At 46.7% G+C, this 23306-nt stretch overlaps 2 protein-coding genes and 1 pseudogene across 2 annotated transcripts in view; 1 reads left to right on the forward strand and 2 right to left on the reverse strand.

Annotated features, from left to right (window-relative positions):
* The first annotated feature begins 1056 nt into the window (after positions 1 to 1056).
* Positions 1057 to 10192, forward strand: GSG1 (germ cell associated 1). Its single transcript, XM_005866800.2, is given in 7 exon segments — positions 1057 to 1576; positions 3682 to 3729; positions 4538 to 4656; positions 4659 to 4692; positions 5313 to 5429; positions 7672 to 7842; positions 7845 to 10192. Coding segments are annotated over 7 exon segments (960 nt in total). The 5' UTR covers positions 1057 to 1257; the 3' UTR covers positions 7997 to 10192.
* The window catches only part of FAM234B (family with sequence similarity 234, member B), a 26783-nt gene continuing 12282 nt past the window's right edge, over positions 8806 to 23306 (reverse strand). Inside the window, exons 4-13 of the mRNA XM_005866828.2 lie at positions 23077 to 23105; positions 22702 to 22832; positions 21330 to 21477; positions 20205 to 20346; positions 18894 to 19037; positions 18654 to 18735; positions 16310 to 16465; positions 14015 to 14132; positions 11868 to 12088; positions 8806 to 11295 (exon numbers count right to left, since the gene is read on the reverse strand). Of these exons, the coding sequence (XP_005866890.1) occupies positions 11290 to 11295; positions 11868 to 12088; positions 14015 to 14132; positions 16310 to 16465; positions 18654 to 18735; positions 18894 to 19037; positions 20205 to 20346; positions 21330 to 21477; positions 22702 to 22832; positions 23077 to 23105 (1177 nt within the window). The 3' untranslated portion in view covers positions 8806 to 11289. The remainder of the gene's footprint in view (positions 11296 to 11867; positions 12089 to 14014; positions 14133 to 16309; positions 16466 to 18653; positions 18736 to 18893; positions 19038 to 20204; positions 20347 to 21329; positions 21478 to 22701; positions 22833 to 23076; positions 23106 to 23306) is intronic.
* Positions 12339 to 14006, reverse strand: LOC102250422 (annotated as a pseudogene).

Genomic DNA, 23306 nt, shown 5'->3' on the forward strand with positions numbered 1-23306 from the left:
CCTGGAAAGTCTAAAGAACAAACTGTTATATTTCTGAGATAAAGTTCTCTGTTAAATGTAGAAAATGTTAAGCTGGAGATGATGAGAGAGGCAGATTAATGGGCCTATCCCATTTAGCTATGGTTTTATTTACGTCTCTTAAGCGAAGCAGATTTGGGTCTGATTAATTCTGCCATGAGAGATCCCCTGGAAAGCTCAAGATGGTTTACTTTAAGAAGCATCTGTCAGCAGCTAAGTATGGGCTTCCTTTCCATTCAGAACGTATTAACACAATAGTATAAACCATTCCATTACACAAAGTGCAAGACCTGTCAAATTTATTTTTGTTAAATCTGGCTCCAAGCCACCACTCCCCAAAGTTGAAACATCTAGCATTGGTCATTCTTCAAATAGCCCTCTCTTAGACTAAAAATAACAAGGTCAGGGGCTCCCACCAGAGCCACACGGGCCACGGACGTTTCTGCTGCCACACCCTGTGTCCCCGCTGTGAGTCGAGCAGTGCCCCTCCACCAGCCAAAGTCACCTTTTCCGTGGCTCCATGGCCTCAGCACTTGGTGCGCAGCCTCCATGGGCACCAAGCAGCCATCTCCCATTTGATTCCTGCATCTCAGTGGCCATGGATGGAAAGCTGGACCCAGATAACCAGGTCTCTCAGAACCCGCAGCTCCCTCTGCTCTCCATCCCAGTGGGCCCACTGTTTCCTTTTATCCTCAAGGCCCCACCCCTGTGATCCAGTTAATCATTAGCTGATAGGACACATCCCTCCCCCCCATTTCCCTCTCAGAAGAACCTATGATGCAGGGAAGAGGACAGGGAAAACTCAGTTACCATAACAGACATCTCAGCGAGTCAGTGCTACTAAATGCAGTGTTACCTTTCATTGCAGACAACACCAAAAATGATGACCAGCGAGAGCATTTAGAGTGCTCCCAATTCTTTTTCCCAACCTGATCTATAGCCTAGCCTCAGTGGCTTCATCCCATTCTGACTGAGGTATTCTCTGATGCCTCCTCGGATCATCCTCAGTAAGCATTTTAGTATAATACGGTCCGGCTTAAATAAACATCATCGCTAGGGTGTCTGCCCCAGGCCAGCTGAAGCCCACCTTCCACACGGCTCTTTGGAGGAAACTCAAAGTGGCTGGTGGCACCGGCAGGTTGGAGGAAAGGGGCCTGAGCTTAGGGAGCCGCAGGGAAGGGTGTCCAGATCTCCCAGGAGGGTCTGAAAGCAGGCTCTCCCCTTGTCTGTCTGTTACAGATGGAGCTCCCGAAGGTCTTCTCTGGCCAATGGACATTCCTATCTGCCATCCTCAACCTGCTATCACTCGGCCTCTCCACAGCATTCCTGCTCAGCAACTCCTGGTTTGTGGACACACAGAAGGTGCCCAAGCCCCTGTGCAGAGAAGGTCTGGCAACCAAGTGCTTTGAGCTGCCAGTGCCCTTGGATGGGGGCAGCAGCAGCACATCATCCCAGGAGGTGGTGCAATGCACCTGGGAGACTGGGGATGACCGCTTCTCCTGCCATACCTTCCGGAGTGGCATGCGGCTATCCTGTGAGGAAACTGTGGAAGAACCAGGTAGACTCCTCATCCCCAGCTGCCTGACCACCTCCTTCCCCCCATGGGATCTTATAGCCCTCTCCCACACCACATCGGCCTCACCCTCAAGCTCAGCATTTCCCACCACTGTACTGTGTGCTTTCTCTTTAGGGAACCCCCTTTTAATAAGGATGAAAGTCCATCTGGCTTTTCACTTCCTGCCTGTCTAGTAGACTCATTGGGTTAAAGTAGCATTACCCTTAAAGGGTTCCATTTAGACTTTCAACAGTATAAGGATTTCCATTCTAGCAAACTGAAGTTGCTGTTTAGAAACAAAAAAGGAGAGATGATATTACGGGAACAGCCTTGTTCTGCCCAGCTGTGACCTTATCGGGATAACTTCATTTCTATGGGCCTCGATTTTCTCATCAATGAGATGGATCAGAGTAGATCGCCCTTAAAGCCCCTTCCTTTCCCTCCCTCCTGAAAAAGGGTTTTCTCATTCTAAGTATCTATATATATAAAAGGCTAATATGCTAAGCTGTTCGACCGGTCGCTATGATGCTCACTGACCACCAGAGGGCAGATGATCAATGCAGGAGCTGCCGGGACAGGCACTGGCCATTTACAGACCTGGTGCCGACAAAGCAACACTCAGCTTCCCCCAAGTGGGACACAGGCCCGTCACCACCCTGGAGCAACAGCCCATCAAATTGCAGCCAATGCTGTCGAGACCCCCATGGTGCAAAATGCAGCCCACAGCCCAGCCCAGCCCAGCCCAAAAAATGTGGCTGTGGGCACCGGGTAATGATATCACGTAGCAACGCCCAGCTTCCTCTCCCTAGTGACTAGCCTCCTTGGAGTTTCTTCAGCCCAGGACACAACTTGCTTTAGAGACAGGTGCAAACATTTCACACTTTAATCAGATGTCTATGAAGCGTTTTCACATGCCTCATCTCATTTGATCCTCACAGAAGTCCTGGAGTAGGTAGATAGGAGACTAGGTAGAATCCTATTTTCTTTTCATTAGCTGGAAAACAGAGATTTAAAAAGTTTAGAAACTTGACCCAACTGAAAAGAAGTAAGAAATGGTGGAACTTGAAAATGACTTCAGGTTTTCTCACTGCACAGAATATAGTCAAACACTGCTACAGTTAAATATTTCACCCTTTGTTCTACCGCATGATCTATAAGACTAATCTGCTTCATGTTGATATTTACTGCTGTGTTGCTGACAATTACCTGAAAGAGAAGTTGGGGTGCCTCACTGGGCTGGAAAAGGTTTAGCTAAATCAGAAAGCAGGTCTAATTAAGCAAATATATATATCGCTGGTGCCAATTGAATGCATGTCTTTCCATCTGTCATTGTCGATTGTGAATTTGGTTGACACTTTTATTATAGAGAAAGAGCGAATAGCAATACTAAAATATTTCTTCTAATTAATTTCCTTTCAATGTGCACGAATTCGTGCACCTGGCCTCTAGTTACTTGTAATGTTGAAAGCAGGGTAATTGAAGCTCAGAGAGAGTAATTAGGCCCTATAAGGATGTCAGGACTCTGGTGTCAGCATGCACCCTCATCCCTGGTCCTCAGGTTAGAGCAATTAGGTCGAGATCACCCTCCCTGCTTCCTGCTCAAAGCATTCAAATGTCACCTGGTACTGAAGCTTTTCTAAAGCCCCAAATCACAGACAATTTGCAATATTCTCCTTCTCCTGGCTTGGGCTAAGGGGAAAAGGAGCCAGAAGAGGAATATAAATGTGTATTGTGCCACTTAATACCACTCCAACCCCAGTCCCTAAACAATTTAGAGCCATTCAGACCAGTGGGACCACCTCAGCAAATGGCCTGGGTTAACACTGAAGTCATTAACTCTTCCTGGGGTCATTAACAGGAGCAAGAACATTTCCCTCTCAGGGTAACATTGTCATCTTCATTATCAGGAATTGAGAAATTAATTTCGGGTGACTCTTGTCCATGCATTCTTAACTACTTTCAAAGAGCCGTTTACTGCCTGCCTACTGTCTGCTGGGCAGGCACTGCGTCAGAACAAATGGAGTGGTGTTGGGTATGGGACTGGGGACAGATTTCCTCCCAACTGTCCAAGGAAGCACCTCCAAGAAACTGACCCTTGTCTGTTTCAGGGAAGAAATGCCGACGTTCCCTTGAACTCACACCATCAACCAAGAGAGGTGAGAAAGGACTACTGGAATATGCCACGTTGCAACGCCTACATCACCCCACTCTCCGATATGGAGGGAAGCGGTTAATGGAGAAGGCTTTCCTCCCCCACCCTCCCTTGGGGCTTGTGGCAAGTATGTGGGTTTGATAACAAATTTAGTTGCCATTGAGTTTTGGGGCTTCTCTGGATCCAAATCGTACCGTGATCTCCCCCTTTTCTTTTCTTCTGAGCTCCCAAGGGCTGACACAGATTCCTTCTAGAGCTGCCTTTCATTCACATGCAGGCATGCAAGGAAAGAAACAGCAGGGACAAATCAAGTTCACACATAGAAAACCACAGCTCTGACCTACTCCTGTTGCCAAGTAACCATGTTGAAAAGCTTAGGTTTTTCCTTTTTTTCTCCAATAATATTTTTGTGTCTGTGTAAAATAGAAGGAAAAGGGGAGGCCTGGAGGGAGGGGAGAAACAAAACTGGCTGTCCAAAATTAAGAAAAGAGAAAAAACAATGATAAATAGCAAAGCCTATTACTGCAAGATTTCAATGACTTCTCAAATCTCTCTAACAGTATTTACAGCCAATCAATTTTACTTGATTATATGTTGGGGACCGAGTAGAGTGAGAGCTGTGGGGTGCTAGAAAAAGAACCCCAAATTAAGGAATGTTCCCAGCTGGTTTCAGCTTTGTCTCACCCTCCCCTTCTCTGATGCTGCAAGGCTTTTCTCTTTCAATAGGCACCACCAAATTTCCCATCTGATGGTTCACCGTCCAGTTATTTAACGGGCAGGGTAAGGGTGCCTCTTCCTCTGCTTTCCGACAGAGATCCTATGGCTATTACTGGGAGCCCAGTTTGCCTGCATCAGACTTGAACTCATCGGTTTCCTCCTCCTATTAACGGACTTGCTGTTCACCGGGAACCCTGGCTGTGGGCTCAAGCTGAGAGAGCCTTGGCTGCTATCTCCTCTGTCATGTCAGGTGAGCGCCCCCAAGGCTGGAGAGGGTGGGTGTCCTCTGCGCCCTCTGAAGCACTAACTGGCTGGCTGGTCTCTGCCCTGAGGAGAGGAAAGAGGAACCTTGGGCGGGGTGTGTGTGGGAGGGAAGAGGTATGAGGTACATTGCAAGCGTTTTCCATCTTAAATTGAGATAACATGTGAAATGTCATCTTAGGTCATGACGTACTTTGTGAAATGGTTTATCCCTAGGTTCTTTTTCTTTGCAAATGCCTCGATGTGTAAATTAGCTTGGTTTACTTTTCCATTGTGACACACAGAGCTTTTCAAGACTGTTGGCTGAAGTAAGAGATGCATATATCAGATCAAGAATAAAGCTCACATTGGGGGTATGGGTGGAGAGAAATCAAGGGGAACGTAACCCTGAGTGCAGCATTGACTCAGCCGTTCTCCATAGCTCTAAAGTCTGGGGCAGCCTGATGCAGAAAGTCCCCCTGCATTCAGGGAGTCTCCCTGACAGATTCGTCTTCCCGGACCTGTGGCTGCACCTGATACACAATGAGAAGGTTGCTCTGAAGTCTAGTTCCCTGTAGATGGCAATGTCAGCCTTTCTCTAAAGGTGCTGCCTTCCTGCTCCCTCTGTAGGCCTTCTGGGGATGGTGGCCCGCATGATGTACTCACAAGTCTTCCAGGCAACTGCCAACTTGGGTCCAGAAGATTGGAGGCCACATGCTTGGAATTATGGGTGGACCTTCTAGGACAGTGATGGCAAACCTTTTGAGCTCGGCATGTCAGCATTTTGAAAAACCCTAACTTAACTCTGGTGCCTTGTCACATATAGAAATTTTTTGATATTTGCAACCATAGTAAAACAAAGACTTAAATTTTTGATATTTATTTTACATATTTAAATGCCATTTAACAAAGAAAAATCAACCAAAAAAATGAGTTCGCGTGTCACCTCTGACACGCGTGTCATAGGTTCGCCATCACTGTTCTAGGAAGTGCTTACCATCATCTCCTGAACCTTTGGCCCCTCCCCCAGCCAACTTTCATTAGATTTGCTTCCCTCACATAGACACTTGCTTTGTGTTCTTCTACCTTCTCTTCACCTCTCATCCCAGAAGACTGTCAATCAAACAGAAGGCTAGACCATCAGGCCACACCCATTCTTCCCCCACCTTCTGAACAGGTACAGAGAGGGTTCTAGTTTGTTTTGTGAGGCTGTTGTCTTGCCCAGTTTTTCTGCTGGTACAACTGTTGCAATTGCTTCTTTACCTGATAAGTATGTTGCCCTTGGGAAACAAGACTGATTGTGTATGGCTTATAGAAATGATGCTCTATGTTTTATATTTTTTATGACTTGAGGTATTAGAGGACCGAGAAATGGTCAATTGGCCTTGAAATTTGGATTGAATTCTATTCCCTGTGAATGGCTTACTCTTCTCCTGTAATGAAGACTAACTTCTTCCTACCTCCATTCTGATTCCACCAAACTGTGTTAGAAATAAAACTTCCCCTACAGTCATTCTCTAAGCCTTAGAAAACCATGACAAAACAAATATAGTCAAGGTAAACATCCCCTTTGCTTAAGAGTTCCTCACTTGAAGCACATGCTCGATTCTGGCACAGGGGCAACCTGAACTGACGGTAACTATTTGGATAGTGCTATGGACTTTAACAGTGCTGAAAAGATGCAGCGCCAGCTCGAGTTTCTAAAGAAGGCAATATGGAAAGCTCCACATGTCGTTACAAGATCCTATCCCTTTTCTCGCTGCATAATACATGCTATTTGATTCAGGCTGGGTCTTTGGTCTACTTCTCCAGCCACCGTATCAGTTTAGCTCATTTCCCAGACTCATTGTTTCTCATCTTTGCCTGTCTCCAAGCCATTGCTGGCCTTACTATAGAGCTCAGACTGCAAAACTCCCATCAGAAGCCTCCCCAGCCTGAGTCTACTTTGTCCACCCATAATTCCAAGCATGTGGCCTCCAGTCTTCTGGACCCGTTGGCAGTTGCCTGGAAGACTTGTGAATACATCATGGGGGCCACCACCAGAGGCTGCAGACAGGAACACGTAGTACCAGCATGTGGCCTGGCTTTAACCATCCCTTGGACTCATGAAATCTCTCACTAACCTCACACAACTTCCTGTTTCCTGGGCCACCCAGAATCACAGGGAGATTTAGGATTTGACTTTCCAAGTTTTTAGAGCCGTGTCTGATAAACTTCCCTGATGTCTTTTCTTCTTTGTTGAATCCATCCAGCTTCCCTTCATCTCTAGCATCTCTTCCATCCATTATAAACTCCCTAAAGTCGAGAACCAAATTGTTTTCATAATAGGCAAATTCCACTTAGTGCAACCTGTTAATACATCCAAATTTGTAGTAAGTGCTTCCTGAGGGCCCTTAAAACTGCTAAGCTCAGAACAAGGGAAGAGGGAGGAGCGATGATCACTCCAGCATCCGAGAGAAGGAAAATCTTTAGCAGAGTGTGTGTGGGAGGGGAGGGGTCAGGGAGAAGGGGGCAGGGAAGTATTACAGTGCAGGTCTATGGAGTCTTGAAGATTACACAAGGGTAACTGCAGCTTGAGAAACAGTAGGCAACAACGCTAAGTGTGTGTGTTTATAAACAAAAAATAGGCACACCACGTATAAACAAGCACAGTATTAACAAGTAATCAATTCCGTGAAAAGGAATCCGCTCAACTCCTTGTCTGCCTTTTTTTAAAATTTCTTTATTGATTAAGGTATTAATACTATATGCGTCATTCTCTTTTACTATGAAACATCCGGAGTGTAACCTACTACGACAGACCAAATTAAGTCCTTTTACCCACAGTTCTTTTCCTGCTCCACAGTGGAAGACAGCACAGCCATGTCCCTAAGTCCCTAAGAGGCATCAGCCTAGTTTACTAGTAAGGAAGAGATCAGGGCATTTTTCTTTCAAACCTGTAAGAAAGATTCCGTGTAAATTTTTTTTTGTATGTTTGTTCCTAGTACAGCCTGAATTTCCTTCACCTGCTGCATGGCATCAGCTGTCACCACCTTCAAGACGTACACCAAGCTGGTGCTGGAGTTCAAGTGCAAGCACAGGAAGAGCTTCAAAGGAAACCTGAGTTGCCTGCCACACCATCACCAGTGTTTCCTCCAACCGCTGCCAAGTGCAGCCCACACGGGGGCCCTCTGACCAGCTACCACCAGAACCACAATCAGCCCAGCCGCCCTGTCTCCGAAGGAGTTGACTTCTACGCAGAGCTACGCAACCAGGAATTCCAACACGACACCAGCCAGGGGCTACAAGAACTGGCTGGGTCCCCTGTAGAATAGTGTTAGGAGTAAGTGGGTTTGGAGAGCAGGCTGAGCCCCACCTTACATGCTTGTTGTCAACACGTGCTTAAGCCGAAGTCTGTTTCTTGAGCATGGTTTTTAGAGGTTAAGGACAAGGGTATGTCCAAGTACAAGTACAAAGTGTTTGTGTGGGGCGTGCCGGGTGCCACTGCTCCCTTTCCCTTCACAGCTCAATCTCCTTTCACTGTCTATACCTCACGCGTTCAGATTCGTTTTCTCTCCTTTACTCATTGCTTGTTATGAGCTGGGTTCTGGGCTAAGCAATGGAGATTTAAAAAAGAGGAGTAAAATGCAGTTCTTGCCCTTTAGGGGCTTATCAATCTGGTCATCTGTCTGGGGTTTGGAGGAATGGAGGTGGGCAAATCAGCAGTCGATGATTGTGGCTCAATTATGCATGGTGCACTTGAATGTCCTGGAAGTCACAGAAGGAAACGAAGGCAATCCTAGGGGCTGTGACATGTAGATGTCCCTCACACTGCCTCTTACATGCTCTGCCTCCACACAGTGGACACCCAATGAAAGTGTAATTAAGTATGATCCTAGAAGCCAGTAGGAGATGAGTGTGGATGAGAAGGCTCCAACCACATGCAGGGACAGGCCCACTTCCAGAAATGGCCCACTGAGGCTACTGAGGCAGGACTATGCCTCCCCAGTGGAGAAACACACAGGAGAATTCCCCAGTGAACAGGCTGCGGGCTGTGCTCCTCTCTCGATCCCCACCTTCTCACCCATCCACAGGGGAAAACAAACCATCCTTGATAGTTAAGAATGAGAATGGCACACAAGTATGTTCCTATTCATGGTATTTATTTGTTCTGTAACAGTTCACATTTTATTTATTTATTTTTAAATCCTTATTGTTGAAGGTATTACATATGTCTCCTTTTTCCCCCACTGACCTAACAGTTCACATTTTAAATAGTACTTCCTGACAACACACCAGCTGGCTCTTCTTTAACATGGGCAATAAGGACAGCAATTCACATTCAAGGGCAGCAGACACCGTCTGGGGGGTGGAAAGGGTTTCTAAGGGAAGGAAAGAGGAGAGACTGGGAGGAGAAAGACCCCTGCACTTGCAGAAGTCAGTACTATTTCTAGGGAACTGTCACATTGGCCTTGCGGCAACCCCATGTTGGAAATGAAGAATGAAATCTGGGTGGGTGGTTGCCTGAGAGGAAAAGTTGTTTAGAGACACACTGAACAAGAAACCCGAAGCCATACTGGTCAGATGAAGCTTTCACCATCTCTGCCACCATTTACACCTCCTGTACTGGCTGCAAGAGGGAGAGGAAACCTAGAGCTTGTACCATGTTTAGCAAAGAGAGTCAAACTTATCACAGTAAAAACAATCTATGTTAATTTGCAAACACACCATGAAGAATTTAGGGGCATTATGTTTTTCTAGCTTCCTCTTACATTGTTTCTGGGATTCACCCAGCACAACTACCTAAAACAATCCCCCTAAACCAGGTCCTCAGAAAACAACTTCACATGTTACTCCTGCCTAAAGGCCTCAACATGGATAGAGAACCAGGCTGAGGCCCACATGGTCCTCAGCCCAGGCTGCAGGACCACCACCCAAGTTTTAGGTATTCTGTCAACTATAAATGAGTCTTAGAATTCTCTACTAGACCTTACTCTCTTCTATCCAGGTAGATTCAAACCCTAGAAGTACATCTGGAGTCATCCCCATACTCCTGGGTACACTGTTAATGGTCCCTCAAGTTTGTAATAAACTTGACCTACTCATGCCCCAACACATGCCTTCCAAAGTGTTGAAACCAAATTTGCTTTCACAGACTTAAGGCAGCAAGGTGCCCAGAAACCTATAGCAAGGCCAACCTCAGGCCCGGCTACATGCCTGAGGGGAGCTATTGCTACCAACCTTCTGTGATGCCATAATGCCTAATGGGGTAGTTACTATCTATCCCATCAATGTAGGCTCCCTAATTTTCTGTAATCTCTCTCTATTCTGAATTCCTTTATTAACACAAGTTAAAAAATACGGTCTCAAGTAAAGAGAGAACCCGAGTGGCACTCAGAGATGACTTATCGAAACTATTCACGAGGAAAAGCAGTTCTCCTCCAGTTAACACGGGATCTCGGCTAAATACACATGACCTAGAAGTTTAGGAGAGAACTTAGTAGAAGAAGGGAGAATCACTGGAGAAAATTCTAAAGAACTTAACCAATTATAAAAGTTACAGTATTTACATAGGAGTTTTTCTCAAAATACAATGCTTCAAAGATTCTACCAGAAAAGAGGTGTGCAGGGCAAAAGAGATGCATCCTGGGCTCGGGAGCAAGAGGAAAGGTCCAGAAACAGCTCTGCTCTCATGCAAGCAAAGCAAAAATATCCCTGAATAAAGGAGAGCAAAAGAGAAGCGGTAAGGAGGAAATGCTAAGGAAGCAGAGTAGAGATGAAGCAGAGAGGAGCGGATCTGCCTCAGTTGTTCCCGACTTCAGTTTTCCTCGATGTTGAGGACAGCATACACATAAGCACTTTCAACGTTACTGCAGTAAAAAGGATGAGGACTGGCAGAACAATTAAAACCACAGGGTAACATGTGGACCTCATCATTGCTCCCCTTCTGATGGGAATATGGTGGTTCTATGGTCGGTCAATACATAGACGTGGGAAGTGTGAGGAGACAGGATACATAGGAAGAGGTGAATGTAGGGTGGCTCACCCTGGCTCCCGCTATCAGTCTTTCTCACTCTGCTGAGGTTGGGAAAAAGCCGAGGAACAGGTGGGGAAAGTATGAGGAGAGGAATGATGAGTGGCCCTGACCAGCAGAGGCAGGCCTCTGGGAGCCTCAAGATGACCAAACAAACCAGATGTATTTCAGGACAAGAAACTGAGTCCCTGGAGCTTAGGACATAGCTGAAAACCACACACACATGGCGTGATGCAAAACAAAATGCTCCAGTGAGGAACTTCCCTGGAATCTCCCAGCAAGAGTTTATAAGTTAGACATACAAAAACCAAAACAATTATTAGATTCACATTTCCAAATTATCCACACAGAGTGCCTAGAGGTGGGGGGTTAATGCACAGGCTGAAAAAGTAGGTGAAACACCCCGACCACATGGTTCGTGCCGTTACTGAAGAACTCCAACGTGCCTTCCAGAGTGCTCTGCCACCACCACGCAGAGGTGGCGAGAGGAGGTTGAAGTCGTCTTCCTTCTCTCCAAAGCACTGATTTTATACTGACAGGAGAGAAACAGCATCCGTTCTGCTCACTTCTTCTTAAACTAAAGGCTGCATCCGACTAGATCTAGGGAAAAGGTGCAAGTATCAGTGGCTGGAATTTTCTTCATGCTACAGAAATGGAGGAAACCTAAAGGTCAGAATACTCCTCTATTTTCCTGTCCTTCTGTGCAGCTCCAACTGCTCATAAGTGTCTCTCCATAAGACCCAGAGACTTGCTCTTTTTTCCATGATAAGCTCTTCAATATTGAACTAGACCACAGATGAGGGTTTTAGCATTTGAGCAAGGTAAATTCTATGTAACTGCCACAAGCCCAGCATGTCAGCATCACTAGCCTCTACCCAGAAAACACCAGTAGTATCCAACCCCCTTGGTCACTGGGACAATAAAAACTATGGCCCCACCAATGTCCCCTAAGGGAGGTGGTACCATCTCCCTCTGAAAAGAACTGAGCATCATTTCTCAGTGGTAATGAAGCACCCTTAGAGAATAACACTGGTCTGAAACAACTGGTTCTTGACACCCAGCTACTCAAGAGGCTCCCATTCTCTCTCTTTTCTAAAGAGCACTGTTGAAGCTGGTAGAATTTGTCCTAAACCCTCAATAGTAACCAAATATTTGTGTCAGAAGCTATTCACCTGCAAGGGAGAATCAACAAACTTGATCCTAGAGAGGAATCGTCGCAGCTCCCCACGGCCAATTTTGGGGGTGGTCTCCTTGAGCTGGACCATTTGGCCCTCCATCAGTGCCCACCGCAGACTAAGCTTGCTGACCACCAGGGGTGCTGGATGGCCTTTGGAGCTTGGCCCTGTTGTCCTGGTAACATAAAAGGCATCTTTCCAGAGGTCGTTAATTCCAACTGAGGAAGGACAAAAACAAGAGCAGTTAACAAGGACAGGAGACTTCCACTAACAGAAGAGTGGTTTGGTTCAGCAACCAGATTCAATCGTTCATTTACTCCTTCAGTAACTCATACAAGAAGTTTATTGAGCACCTAATAGATGCAAGGCACTGAGCTAAACGGTGGGGTGTAGTGGCGAAGGGCTGGATGCCAGCAAAGCAACACATTCTTCTCAGCTTTTGTACCATAGTTTTTCTCTCTCTCTCTCTTTTTTTTTTTTTTTTTTGTCTCACAGTATGTTTATTCATGCCAGCAAGGAAAGGGCACTTCTAGATACGGCGTGTCCCTCGTCCCCATCTAACAGCCAAGGTGTATGCGAGCTGATGCTCCACCACTGCGCACTCGGCTCAACTGCTAGTGATGACCTTGAGCAGGCGGGGGACTTGAACCTTTCAGCGTTTTAGCTTTTTCATCCCCACTCCTGATCTTGTACACGATGAGGCCCATCAGCCCATCCTCACCCAGATCTCCTGGTAAACCTGGGGGTAGTAGGGATTCATGGGGACCCACACATTTTTAATGAGGCTCTGAAACATCTCGCCACAGGACCAACGGCTCGGGCTGCTGTGACCCGCACAGCCAGCTACTCGGGAAGGTCGCTGAACTGTACCATAGTTTCTCTTCAGCTGCTTCTAAGAAAGCCCCAAATCAGGAAACGAGAGGCTATACCAACTATGGTGCCAATTTGGTAGAAAAGTGAGCACAACAAGCTAGAAACTCTGAGAATTCCTAGATTGTCAGCACATGATCATATAAGCTATTACCTAGCCAGTGTTTATTTCGCCTCATCTTTAAAATATGTGTTGTAATAAAAATGGTCTTGATTCTTGATTACCATTATTAAATGTGCACTAACAGTATTTTATGCTAATATTAAAAAAATCGCTCATTTAGATCAAATTGCAGGATTTTGTAAGCTGACAGCTCCCTACTTGGCCCCCTACCACACACAAATCCCGTGGAGAGGTGTCTGCAAGTTCCCAATGTATCCCAGTAAGTTCAGAATGCATTAACTTCGACCTTAAGGCAAATAAGTTTCTAAGGAGAAAGCAAGTCTTTGAAGGGCAAGAGAATATGGAAAGACGTAAGGAACGTGACCAGCCTGGTCTTCCCCGTCCACCCCCAGCAGGAACAGATTCCCTGAGGCCAGCCTGGGGAAGGAACCGCTGGGGCGAGACCATCAGACACCTCCAGACTAGCAGGTAGCAGTGGCTGGGTTTTCAGGGCTCCGTTTCTGGAGTTAAAGGTCCCTAATATATGACTCCAATTTTGCTATATAATACTATTTAGATACATATATAAACACTTCCCAAATGTTAACAGTCGTGACGAGTGGTCTTTTTCCCTTTGCTTTTTCTTCTGGCTGCCATTTCTAGGCAATGGGCATGTTCCCTTTTACTAGTCAAAGGAGTCTCCACTGATCCTAAACCCATGCCCTGAGAAAACAGTCTACCTCCATCCTATCCCTCCAGTTAATTCTTTCTAAGTCCTGAGCGCCTCGAGGGTCAAGAAACTACTCTTATTGTGCTCACGGCCCCTGGTGTAGTGCCTGGCATACAACGGGTGAATCAATAAACATCTGCTGAGTGAGTGGCTGCATGAATCCCCACCACTGAGAGCCCTCTGGGGATGGCACCGCACTTCCTCCTCAGCTTGCAGCAGATGCAGAGGAGGTGGGTCCTCACCCTGTGAGCCTGGTGCACTTCCCAAAGGGAACGCTCCAGCAATGGCCCTGGACACCACGGACACCAAGGAAAACCAGTGGCTCAGCACCCCCCCTCTGAAAGCACACATCCTTCCCTTGGGGACCCGGTCTTCTCACACGCAGCAGCACATCCGCTCCCCTCTCTGTGTACACAGACTCCCACCGTCGCCGGGACTGACCCTCTGCAGCCGTTACTGTGCCCGTGGCATTGGCCAGATCCAGAAGAATTGAGGGGAACTCCGGGTGCAGGAGGTAAAGGTGGTGAAGGCTGGGTGGCTCAGTTCCTAGGATGACATCCTGACAATGAGGAGCAAAAAGGGAAAGGAAAAGTAATTCTGCATTCCCACACGTGACGGTCCTCAGAGGAGACGGTGAGGTTACTCATTTCTCTCAGATGCTAAGACCTGATCCCAACTACAAGGAGAGAGAAACTCACAGACATATGAGACATGTTCCAAAGAGCTCAAAATACTAACTAATCACTAACTTCTTCAAACCACTGTGGTTAGAAAATGCTTTCTCCCTTTTAAGAAAAGCAAAAGGAAGAAAGGTAATGCACATGCCCCGGGACAGAAATCTGAGGTAGAGACCTCACGGTCTCCACCTCCGGGAGCATTCGGGTGCTGGTTCATCCCCTGCAGCAGGTGGGGATGTGTGCAGACAGCGATTATCTACGTATGAAACATAGTGTGCCAACAACATTTCCTCTCATTGGATAGTAAAGCCAATTGCAAGTGTCAGGATATGAGTCACAAAAATCTTATTTACAGAAATGAAGAGAAGGCTGACCAGACAGAGCAAGTCATTGATTATAAAACAAAAATTCCAAGGCCTGAGTGCCAGTCTCCAAGCTCCCTGTGGCAGGATAAATGCACACTGGAACTTCCTGTAGCAGAGTAACTGCTGTGCAGGGATGATCTCCGGCAGGAGCATGCGGTGCAGCCACGCAGTGGCTACAGCACAGAAATGCCGTGGCTGCTCTACTGAGCTCCCCGGGAGCACCACCCCTTTCCTGGGATCCTCTTGGGTCTCCCCTCGAGGAGGAAGTGAAACCCTGAAAAATGACTATCCCCCCTGCTTCTATATTGTCAGCACAGGAAGGAGTCCACTGAGGAGAAGTGTGGGCTGGAGGCCAGCAGCCACCGCACTCCCACCACACGCTCACAGAGCGGAAGAGGGCTTTTCCACACACCCTTAGGTCCCAGGCATGATGGGGCAGATCTCTGGCTTAGCTACCAGGACAAGAGAACAGCCAAACTCCTTCCTCACCACCTACAGCACAGGCCCAAATTCCTTGGCATGAAAACCAAGGTCTTACACCATTTAATCCAAATCTGCCGTTTCCAGCCTCCTCCTACAATGACTTACCTGCCCACCCCATGCTTCGAGAATGTCTGGTGACTACCTAAACACATGCTGCACTTTGCTCTATCTAACCTCTGCCCATCTTACCCCGCTTCCCTCAGACTAACTCCCCTACCCAGCTCCTTTCCTCCTGTTAGAACACTGTGTGCCCTTAGGAACCCGACTTGAATGCCACCTCTTCCATGAAAAACTCTCTAATCTTCCCAGACGAAATGAATCTCCTTTTCGCTTCCATCTGAAATTCTCTCTGTTTTCTATTTCCACATTTGGAACATGCGCCTTTATTCTTTTCAGATGCTTACATCTGAGTCATCTGGTCCAAACCCCTCATTTTATTACATGAGAAAACCCCAAAAGTTAAGATGTTAGGTAAGCTGCCCATGTCACATGTTAGGGAATAACAGAGTTAAGACTATAATCTAGATATTAAGTCAATCTGATCCTCGATAAGAGGGAATATATTAGCACCATCATTCACGGATAAAGAGCTCGAAGCTCAGAGAAGTTAACTGACTTGTCTGATAGCACACAGTTGGTGAGCTCAGGGCTCTTCCTCCTTCGGTCTCTGCGTGCCCCCATCACTGGGGACCATCTCTCTTCTCTAGAGGTTCAGCACTGTTTCCAGTGTATCCTGAGGTCCATACAGAGAACGTGGTACCTGGCACAGACTAGGTACTGGTCAACATGTGTTGAATGAAATCAAGGTGGGTTTCCCTAAAAACTCAGCAGCACCTCTTATTCTGCCTGACTCAGCAACAAAATACCACAATACAGCACGTAAGACGTTCTAAAATCCGCCTTCTATGTATCAGATCTTCTCTCCCACACTCTCCCCAAGTGAACTCTCACTTCAGCCAAGCAGGGCCCCTCTGCTGTAGCAGCAGCCAAGGGGCTGTGGTTGGCTGCCCCACGGCATGGCTGGAAGGCAAAGGCAGGAAGCAGAGCTCAGAAGGCAGCAGGCTCCTGCTCTGCCCACTCGAAGGCTGCTTTGTTCTACCCACAACCACCTGGAGGTGTGGCTGGTCTAACGACACCTTCAGACCCAGCCAGCCCCACAGAGCGGCCACCATCCGACAAAGTGACAGAGGGACCCTCCCTGGCTCACTCACGGAATTGGAAGGTGCAGCTGGCAGCCCTTCAGCCCAAAAGAGGAAGACAGACTTCTGGTCTGAAGTAACTGCTGAGGTGGTTGGTGTTCTTTTCAAGTGACATGGAGCAGTGTAATTCCAAATAACAGAGCCAGAGTCCCCATCCACCACCATCATCTGTGAGAGAGAAGACAGTGAGGAGAGCCCGTCCTCAGAAGGGCAGCAGGCCCAGGGAACACACACACACACACACACACACACACACACACACACACACTCAAATAACATTTATTAACAAACTGAAACAGACGCCAACAGCCTCGCTCCATCCTGCTCCTTCCCTCCTGCAGCGGCAGCAACGCTTCAGAACAATGATGTAGTGAACGCCATGTCCTGTGCGCTGTGCTGAGAGCTTCCGTGGCATGTGTAGCTCAGCCCCAGGGTAGTCTCACATTTAAAAGAGCACAGTCCAAACAAGCGAAAAATAAATTAAGAGAAAACGCACTCCTTAGCTGCATCTCTCACAGGATAATTTTAGAAACTGAATCCATAATCCCTGGCAGCATTTCTAGCTCCTTTCCCCACAAACACCTCGCACCCAACAGTTCCAGAGCCTGTCACCTGCCAAAACTCCCCCGTCTACCTCTAGCCCAGTGTCTTTCGCCCTGTCTCCTCAGTGTCTCTGTTCCTCAGTGTGGGGAAAAGACTACATACACCTCTTTCTACCATCACTTCCCTATTCTTCCAGTCTCTAGGGTCCTGCCCTTCTCCGCCCATGCTCAGACTCAGCCTCACGTAGGTCCTGGGAAGACAAACTCCTCTGAGTGAGCAGACAGGAAAATGGGCTCACAGTTCAAGATTCCCTTTGATAGTCTTGGGAAGAAAAGAAGTCTAGAGACACAGCACTGAACAATTTTATCCAGTCATGCGTACTATTTCATTTAGCTGCCACGATGACCCTATGAAGTAGTAGGCAGTGTTGTTACCCATTTTACAGATGCAGAAACTGTACCTAGGCAAAAATTATGTAAATGGCCCAAGGTCACCAATAAACAATGGAGCCAGGATTAAAACCCAGGTCTTAACCAACCTACTCTATATACCCTCTCCCTCAATCCTGCCAGGAATGCCAATGAACATTCCAATCTCTACCTGAAGTTCCTTTGAAAGACAATCAGACATTGCTTCCGGAAGGCTCTCCCTGAAGTGACACTTGATCATCGGATCTGTCCTCTGCTCGTGACCGAAAAACCCTACTGTGTCCACACCTCACCCAAATTTTTCAGCTTTGCTTTCAACACCCTCCATCAGCTGACTGTATCCCGACCTCTCTGGCGAGAACCCTCAGCCCATCCTTATCCATCCATCCAGCAAACCTCTTCTCTGCCCCCATGGTTCTGCACATCCAACCCCCCACCACCATGAAGCATCTCTTGACTCCTTCACTCATCTGCTCTCCATGTCCCCGCGGCAGTGGAGCCTCCATTACAGCACAACGTGGCAGAGCTGTGTGCGAACAGCACCCCACTGACTATGAGTTACAGACAGTGGCCTGGCCTTCATTCACGCTGTGTTCTCCAGCACATCATCTGCGTATCCAGCACAGAATTGGGCACCCTTTAGAGGTGATGATTGAGTGTGTGTTGAATTCGCTCTCAGGGAACCGTGTGCAATATATAGATCCCTATTTTACAGTGAAGATAAACCAAAAAGCTAGGTCAATTATCAAAAGGAAAACATGAAAACTCTTGTTCTGCTTCTAATGTTCAAGAAATGAAAACTGCCTATCCAATCGTTATATCCTCACGTTACGCAATCTCACGTAAAATGAGAAAGAACTATCCCGTGTCCTCGGGACATGCCATGCCTTTCTGTCGCTGGGCCTCTCTGGTCTTGGTGTTCCTGGCCTGGCATGCTTCCCCATCCACCCTCTCACAGGATACACTTCAACTTTCAAGTCCCTGCTCATCCTTCCCTCTTCTATAAAGTCCTCCATAACAACCCAGCCCCCACAGACATCCTGCCTTCTCTGAAATCTTAGGTGTACATTGGATGCACGGAAGTATTACATTTATTTACGCCTGCCTTCCCCCACGTGAGACGGCTCCTACTGCCTCGCTGTAAGTGAGGAATCCACGAGAAGGTCTCCTGTGCAGGAGGAAGGTTAGCCAGAAAAGCTTCCGATGCTACAGACTTTAGCACCGAGTTGTGAGTTTTCACTTTATCCATTCAGCTAGACTTTGAGTTCTTTGAAGGAAGGAACCTATTTTAGGTTCTCTTTATTTCTCCCAGTGCCTAGCACAGAGCTGCACACAACGTATATACTTTATATGTGTTCTGATTGATTTCAGTCCCAGGGATTTACCTTTTTCATCCCGACTCCATCCTGTATCTGCAGGAGGAAGTCTAACGTCTGATCGTCAGTGAAATACCCAGGAGTGGGCTGGCTACAAATGAGAACAAGGTATGAGAGCAACGGTGAGTAAGAAAACAAGAAAAACAAGGACCTCCTTCCCTCCCTTCTCCTGCATCAGCCCCAGATATCAAACAATTGTTCTGGGAAGTGGTTCAAAGCAGCAAACGTGAGAAGGAGCGCACTGCCAACCTGTGTAGGCCCTGGAGACTCAGGGTCCAGTGTGGTGTGAGGTTCTGCCCCCGAAGCAGGACGAGGGCCTGTCCGGTTGTGATCAGGAGGTTGCTGCAGTTGGAATCCGGTGCCTTTACCATCTGGAGCAGCTCAACACCGTCGCTGAATCACCAAGACCCCGACAGTCAGTCTCTGGATTAGATGAGGCTCCTGACCCACTTGTTCTGACCTTTTCTCTTGGTACACAGGTTTATATAACTTCTATATTCATCGCCCACCATTAGGTGAAGTCTGCCGTTCAGTGAACTCTCATTTTCCTACCTTTAGAAACCAAGAATCCCTAGAAAATCCACGCAAGTTCATAAGGAACTCACAGAGGTGCCACACACCACTCACGTTGGACACTCTGGGAAAGAAAACAGAGCCAAAGAGAGCGGCAGGGAAGGGAGGTGCGGATCTGGGCAGGAGTCCTGAAATTGCCACTAAGCGTGGACAGCGACTTCCAGTAAATACACACAGCATCACATTATTTCTTTCTCTGTACAAGTGGGACCATTTAATTTAACATCTGTCAAATTCACTGGAACAATAGGACACTGCCTCAAAAAATTATTGAAAACTCCCAGTATCAAAGAATGAAGACAATTATTACTAAATGGGTAAAATCCACTGCATATGACAAACAAACTACATGCTTTTAGTTAAGAAGGAAACAAAAATAAAATATTTCATGCATGCTATTCCTGCTTCTGCCAAAATGATTCTTCAACTAAGAGAAAAATACAGGAAAAGGAGGGTAGATATTTCAGCAGTTTGACAGTTATTTTATTTAAATAAACCTATCCCCCTAAGTTAAAGTTCCCCAGCCTCACCCCGACTCAAAACCTAAACCAATATCCTTCTTTCCAACCTACGCAAAAAAAAGATTTCATGCATGCTATTCCTGCTTCTGCCAAAATGATTCTTCAACTAAGAGAAAAATACAGGAAAAGGAGGGTAGATATTTCAGCAGTTTGACAGTTATTTTATTTAAATAAACCTATCCCCCTAAGTTAAAGTTCCCCAGCCTCACCCCGACTCAAAACCTAAACCAATATCCTTCTTTCCAACCTACGTGCAAAGGGGTCACACATCATAGTCACTAACTCACAGAGAGCAACACAGTATGTTATCGAGAAAATTTCTCACTCACTGTAACCGGAACAGAAGGTAATAGCTTAAGGCTATCACTGCTTCCCCCCAAACCTCTGCCCACATATTCACCAGCCCAACCAAACTCAGAGACTCCATGGCACGTGAGAGCTTGAAAGCTCAATGACAAGGTCCTACCTGTAAATGTCAATGAGTTCTGACAGGTTGATGGATCTTCGCTTCTCCCATTCTGGCTCTTCTATCTGCAGAGAAGGTGGTGAGCTGTCTCGATTTTGGGCCTGAACAAAAATGTCCCGCAGGGCGACAGCTTGGATATTTCCTAGCACCACAGGAAGAGCCAACACTGAGAAGTTGAATTTAATAGGCCTCCCCCAGGATGAGGATCTGAGAGAGACTTAGAGCCTGATGAGATGGGTCTACCATAGCCCGCCCAGACTGGTCCAACAAGGAGTGAACTGGGAATGATTATATAGATGCTGGACAAACAGTCTTCTCTTTGGAGACGGCAGCAAAGGGGGAGCAGAGTGAATGACCTACAATAGGCGGGGCAGTGAGCACTCCCTGCTATAGGAGGTGATGAAAGGGCTGGTGTCAGCAATTCCCCAGCTTTCACCAGTCTCACAAAAGAAGCCTAATCACCTACATCCATGGGGAACAGTAGCAAAAACCAGCCTTGCTTCTTACCAAAGCCAAAGAGGATGTAGACAGCCCCATTGGAGGTGATGTAGACCTGAGGACCAATCAGATTCCCCTCTCCCACGATGTTGTACTTCACAGGCCGGCCCACTGGACTCCCTGTCCGGCCAGACACGAGCAGAAAGCACACATCTGGCTGAAGAATTGAAAGAAGGGGGTCCAGTCAACAGAAGCCCTACTGTTTCCCCATCATAGTTTCTCCACATAATCATCACTTCATTGTTAGCTAAGGATTCAGAAACACTTTCCACAGGAAGAGCCAACACTGAGAAGTTGAATTTAATAGGCCTCCCCCAGGATGAGGATCTGAGAGAGACTTAGAGCCTGATGAGATGGGTCTACCATAGCCCGCCCAGACTGGTCCAACAAGGAGTGAACCGGGAATGATTATATAGATGCTGGACAAAGAGTCTTCTCTTTGGAGAAGGCAGCAAAGAGGGAACAGAGTGAATGACCTACAACAGGCGGGGCAGTGAGCACTCCCTACTATAGGAGGTGATGAAAGGGCTGGTGTCAGCAATTCCCCAGCTTTCACCAGTCTCACAAAAGAAGCCTAATCACCTACATCCATGGGGAACAGTAGCAAAAACCAGCCTTGCTTCTTACCAAAGCCAAAGAGGATGTAGACAGCCCCATTGGAGGTGATGTAGACCTGAGGACCAATCAGATTCCCCTCTCCCACGATGTTGTACTTCACAGGCCGGCCCACTGGACTCCCTGTCCGGCCAGACACGAGCAGAAAGCACACATCTGGCTGAAGAATTGAAAGAAGGGGGTCCAGTCAACAGAAGCCCTACTGTTTCCCCATCATAGTTTCTCCACATAATCATCACTTCATTGTTAGCTAAGGATTCAGAAACACTTTCCAAAATTGGAAAACACCAAGCCCAACTGCTTTACTTTATTCCCTGGAAGAAAGAGAGGCAAATGTTAGACACCCACAAAGGGCATCCTGACGGTAGCTCAAGCAATTTCTCTGAAGTGCAGTTTTGGCTGATGAACAGTCTCTTGAGACCAGAATTCTAGCTCAGAGCTAAACACACGACAGCTGACCCCTGGTCTCTGCTCTCATACCCAGAAATCCCCAGTAATATTTGGTCCCAGCAAAAATCAATGCAGACACTGATCCCCCATCATAACATCACATACCTGGCCTGGCCACTCTCAACCTTACTCTCAAACAAAGATGGGCAAACTTTCTGTGAAAGGCCAGATGGTAAATACTTTAGGTTTTGCAAGCCAAATGGTTTCTGTAGTAACTACTCTACCACTACAGTGTGAAAGTGGCCATAGATAATAAATACATGTGTGCCAATAAAACTTTATTTACAAAAAAAACAGCAATGGGCCACATCTGGCCTGCAGGCAATAGTTTGCTAACCCCTACTCTAGAGGATTTTCTTTTGGTGAGAGTCACTGGTTGGGAAATATGAGGACTGTATCAATATCCTGACCTCAGTAAAGCTTTCGACAAAGTTTATCATCCTGAGTTCTTATGCATAAGATAAAGACAAGTGATTTTCAGTGTACCAGAGGAGGAGTCAGTGACAATGCAGAGGGAGGTTTTAGTGGAATGTCACAGCACTCTGCTTTTGTCCCAATACTATTCGTCATTCCTATCAAGGTCATGGGTTTGATTGGAGACAATACGAACCAAATCTGATTTGGCCATAGACTGTAAAAATAATAACATCACCATAGTATGTCTATAACAAGGCCACAAAGCTACAAAGTGATAATTATTCAGAATTCACACACAGATCTCTCTGGCTGCATAGTTAGTGGAACCATAATGAGACCGCCAGGGAAATGGGTTCATAATGGTAATTTATCCATTCAATCTCACAAAACAAATTTATTTAAAGCTAAGCCCTTGTAATAAGAGGTTTCAAGCAGCATTTATAACAACAATACTAGGAACTAACTAAAGTTAAAGTGCTCCCTGCAGGAAACACTAGGACCATTTTATACAGCATACCTGTGATTCCCCAACAGCCAGAACCACAAGATCTCGAACGCCATCTTCGTCCACATCTGGCAGTACCACCCCTGGGGCAGCCAGGGTACCGTTGGATAGGTAGTTTGGGTTTAAAGTCCAAATGGCTTTCCCTAGGGAAGGACAAATAGGCTGATCACAGTGATGGCTTTCTGCCTCCTGAAAAGGTGGCCACAACACCACCAGGCCAGAAAAGAGAAACTCAGTGGCCAAACAACAGATAGTAACTCCTACTTCCTTTTTACCTTACAAGGAGGAATGGAGCAGGGAGTGTGAGATGAAATCCCCAAGTACCTAGCTAACAAACCCATGTAATAACTTCACACCTGGATTTTTTAGATAAATGGAGGTACTAACGTCTCCCCGGGAGAGAGGAGCCCACTTGTCTGGGACAGAGGAATTGATCTGAGATTATTACAACTATTAAGGTGCCGGAAGCCAGTTCATCCTTGCAGCTTGACACAGTCACTGCAGGGAAGAAATATCTGCACAGCATATGTTTCAAGGGACCTGGCGTATATGGCATACTGTTCTTAATATGTTTGCTCCCCTACTTAGCGCTATGTGTTTTAACTAAGGTCACCTCT

This window comes from Myotis brandtii, unplaced genomic scaffold (genome assembly GCF_000412655.1).
Source record: "Myotis brandtii unplaced genomic scaffold, ASM41265v1 scaffold237, whole genome shotgun sequence".
In the NCBI taxonomy this organism is placed as follows: Eukaryota; Metazoa; Chordata; class Mammalia; order Chiroptera; family Vespertilionidae; genus Myotis; species Myotis brandtii.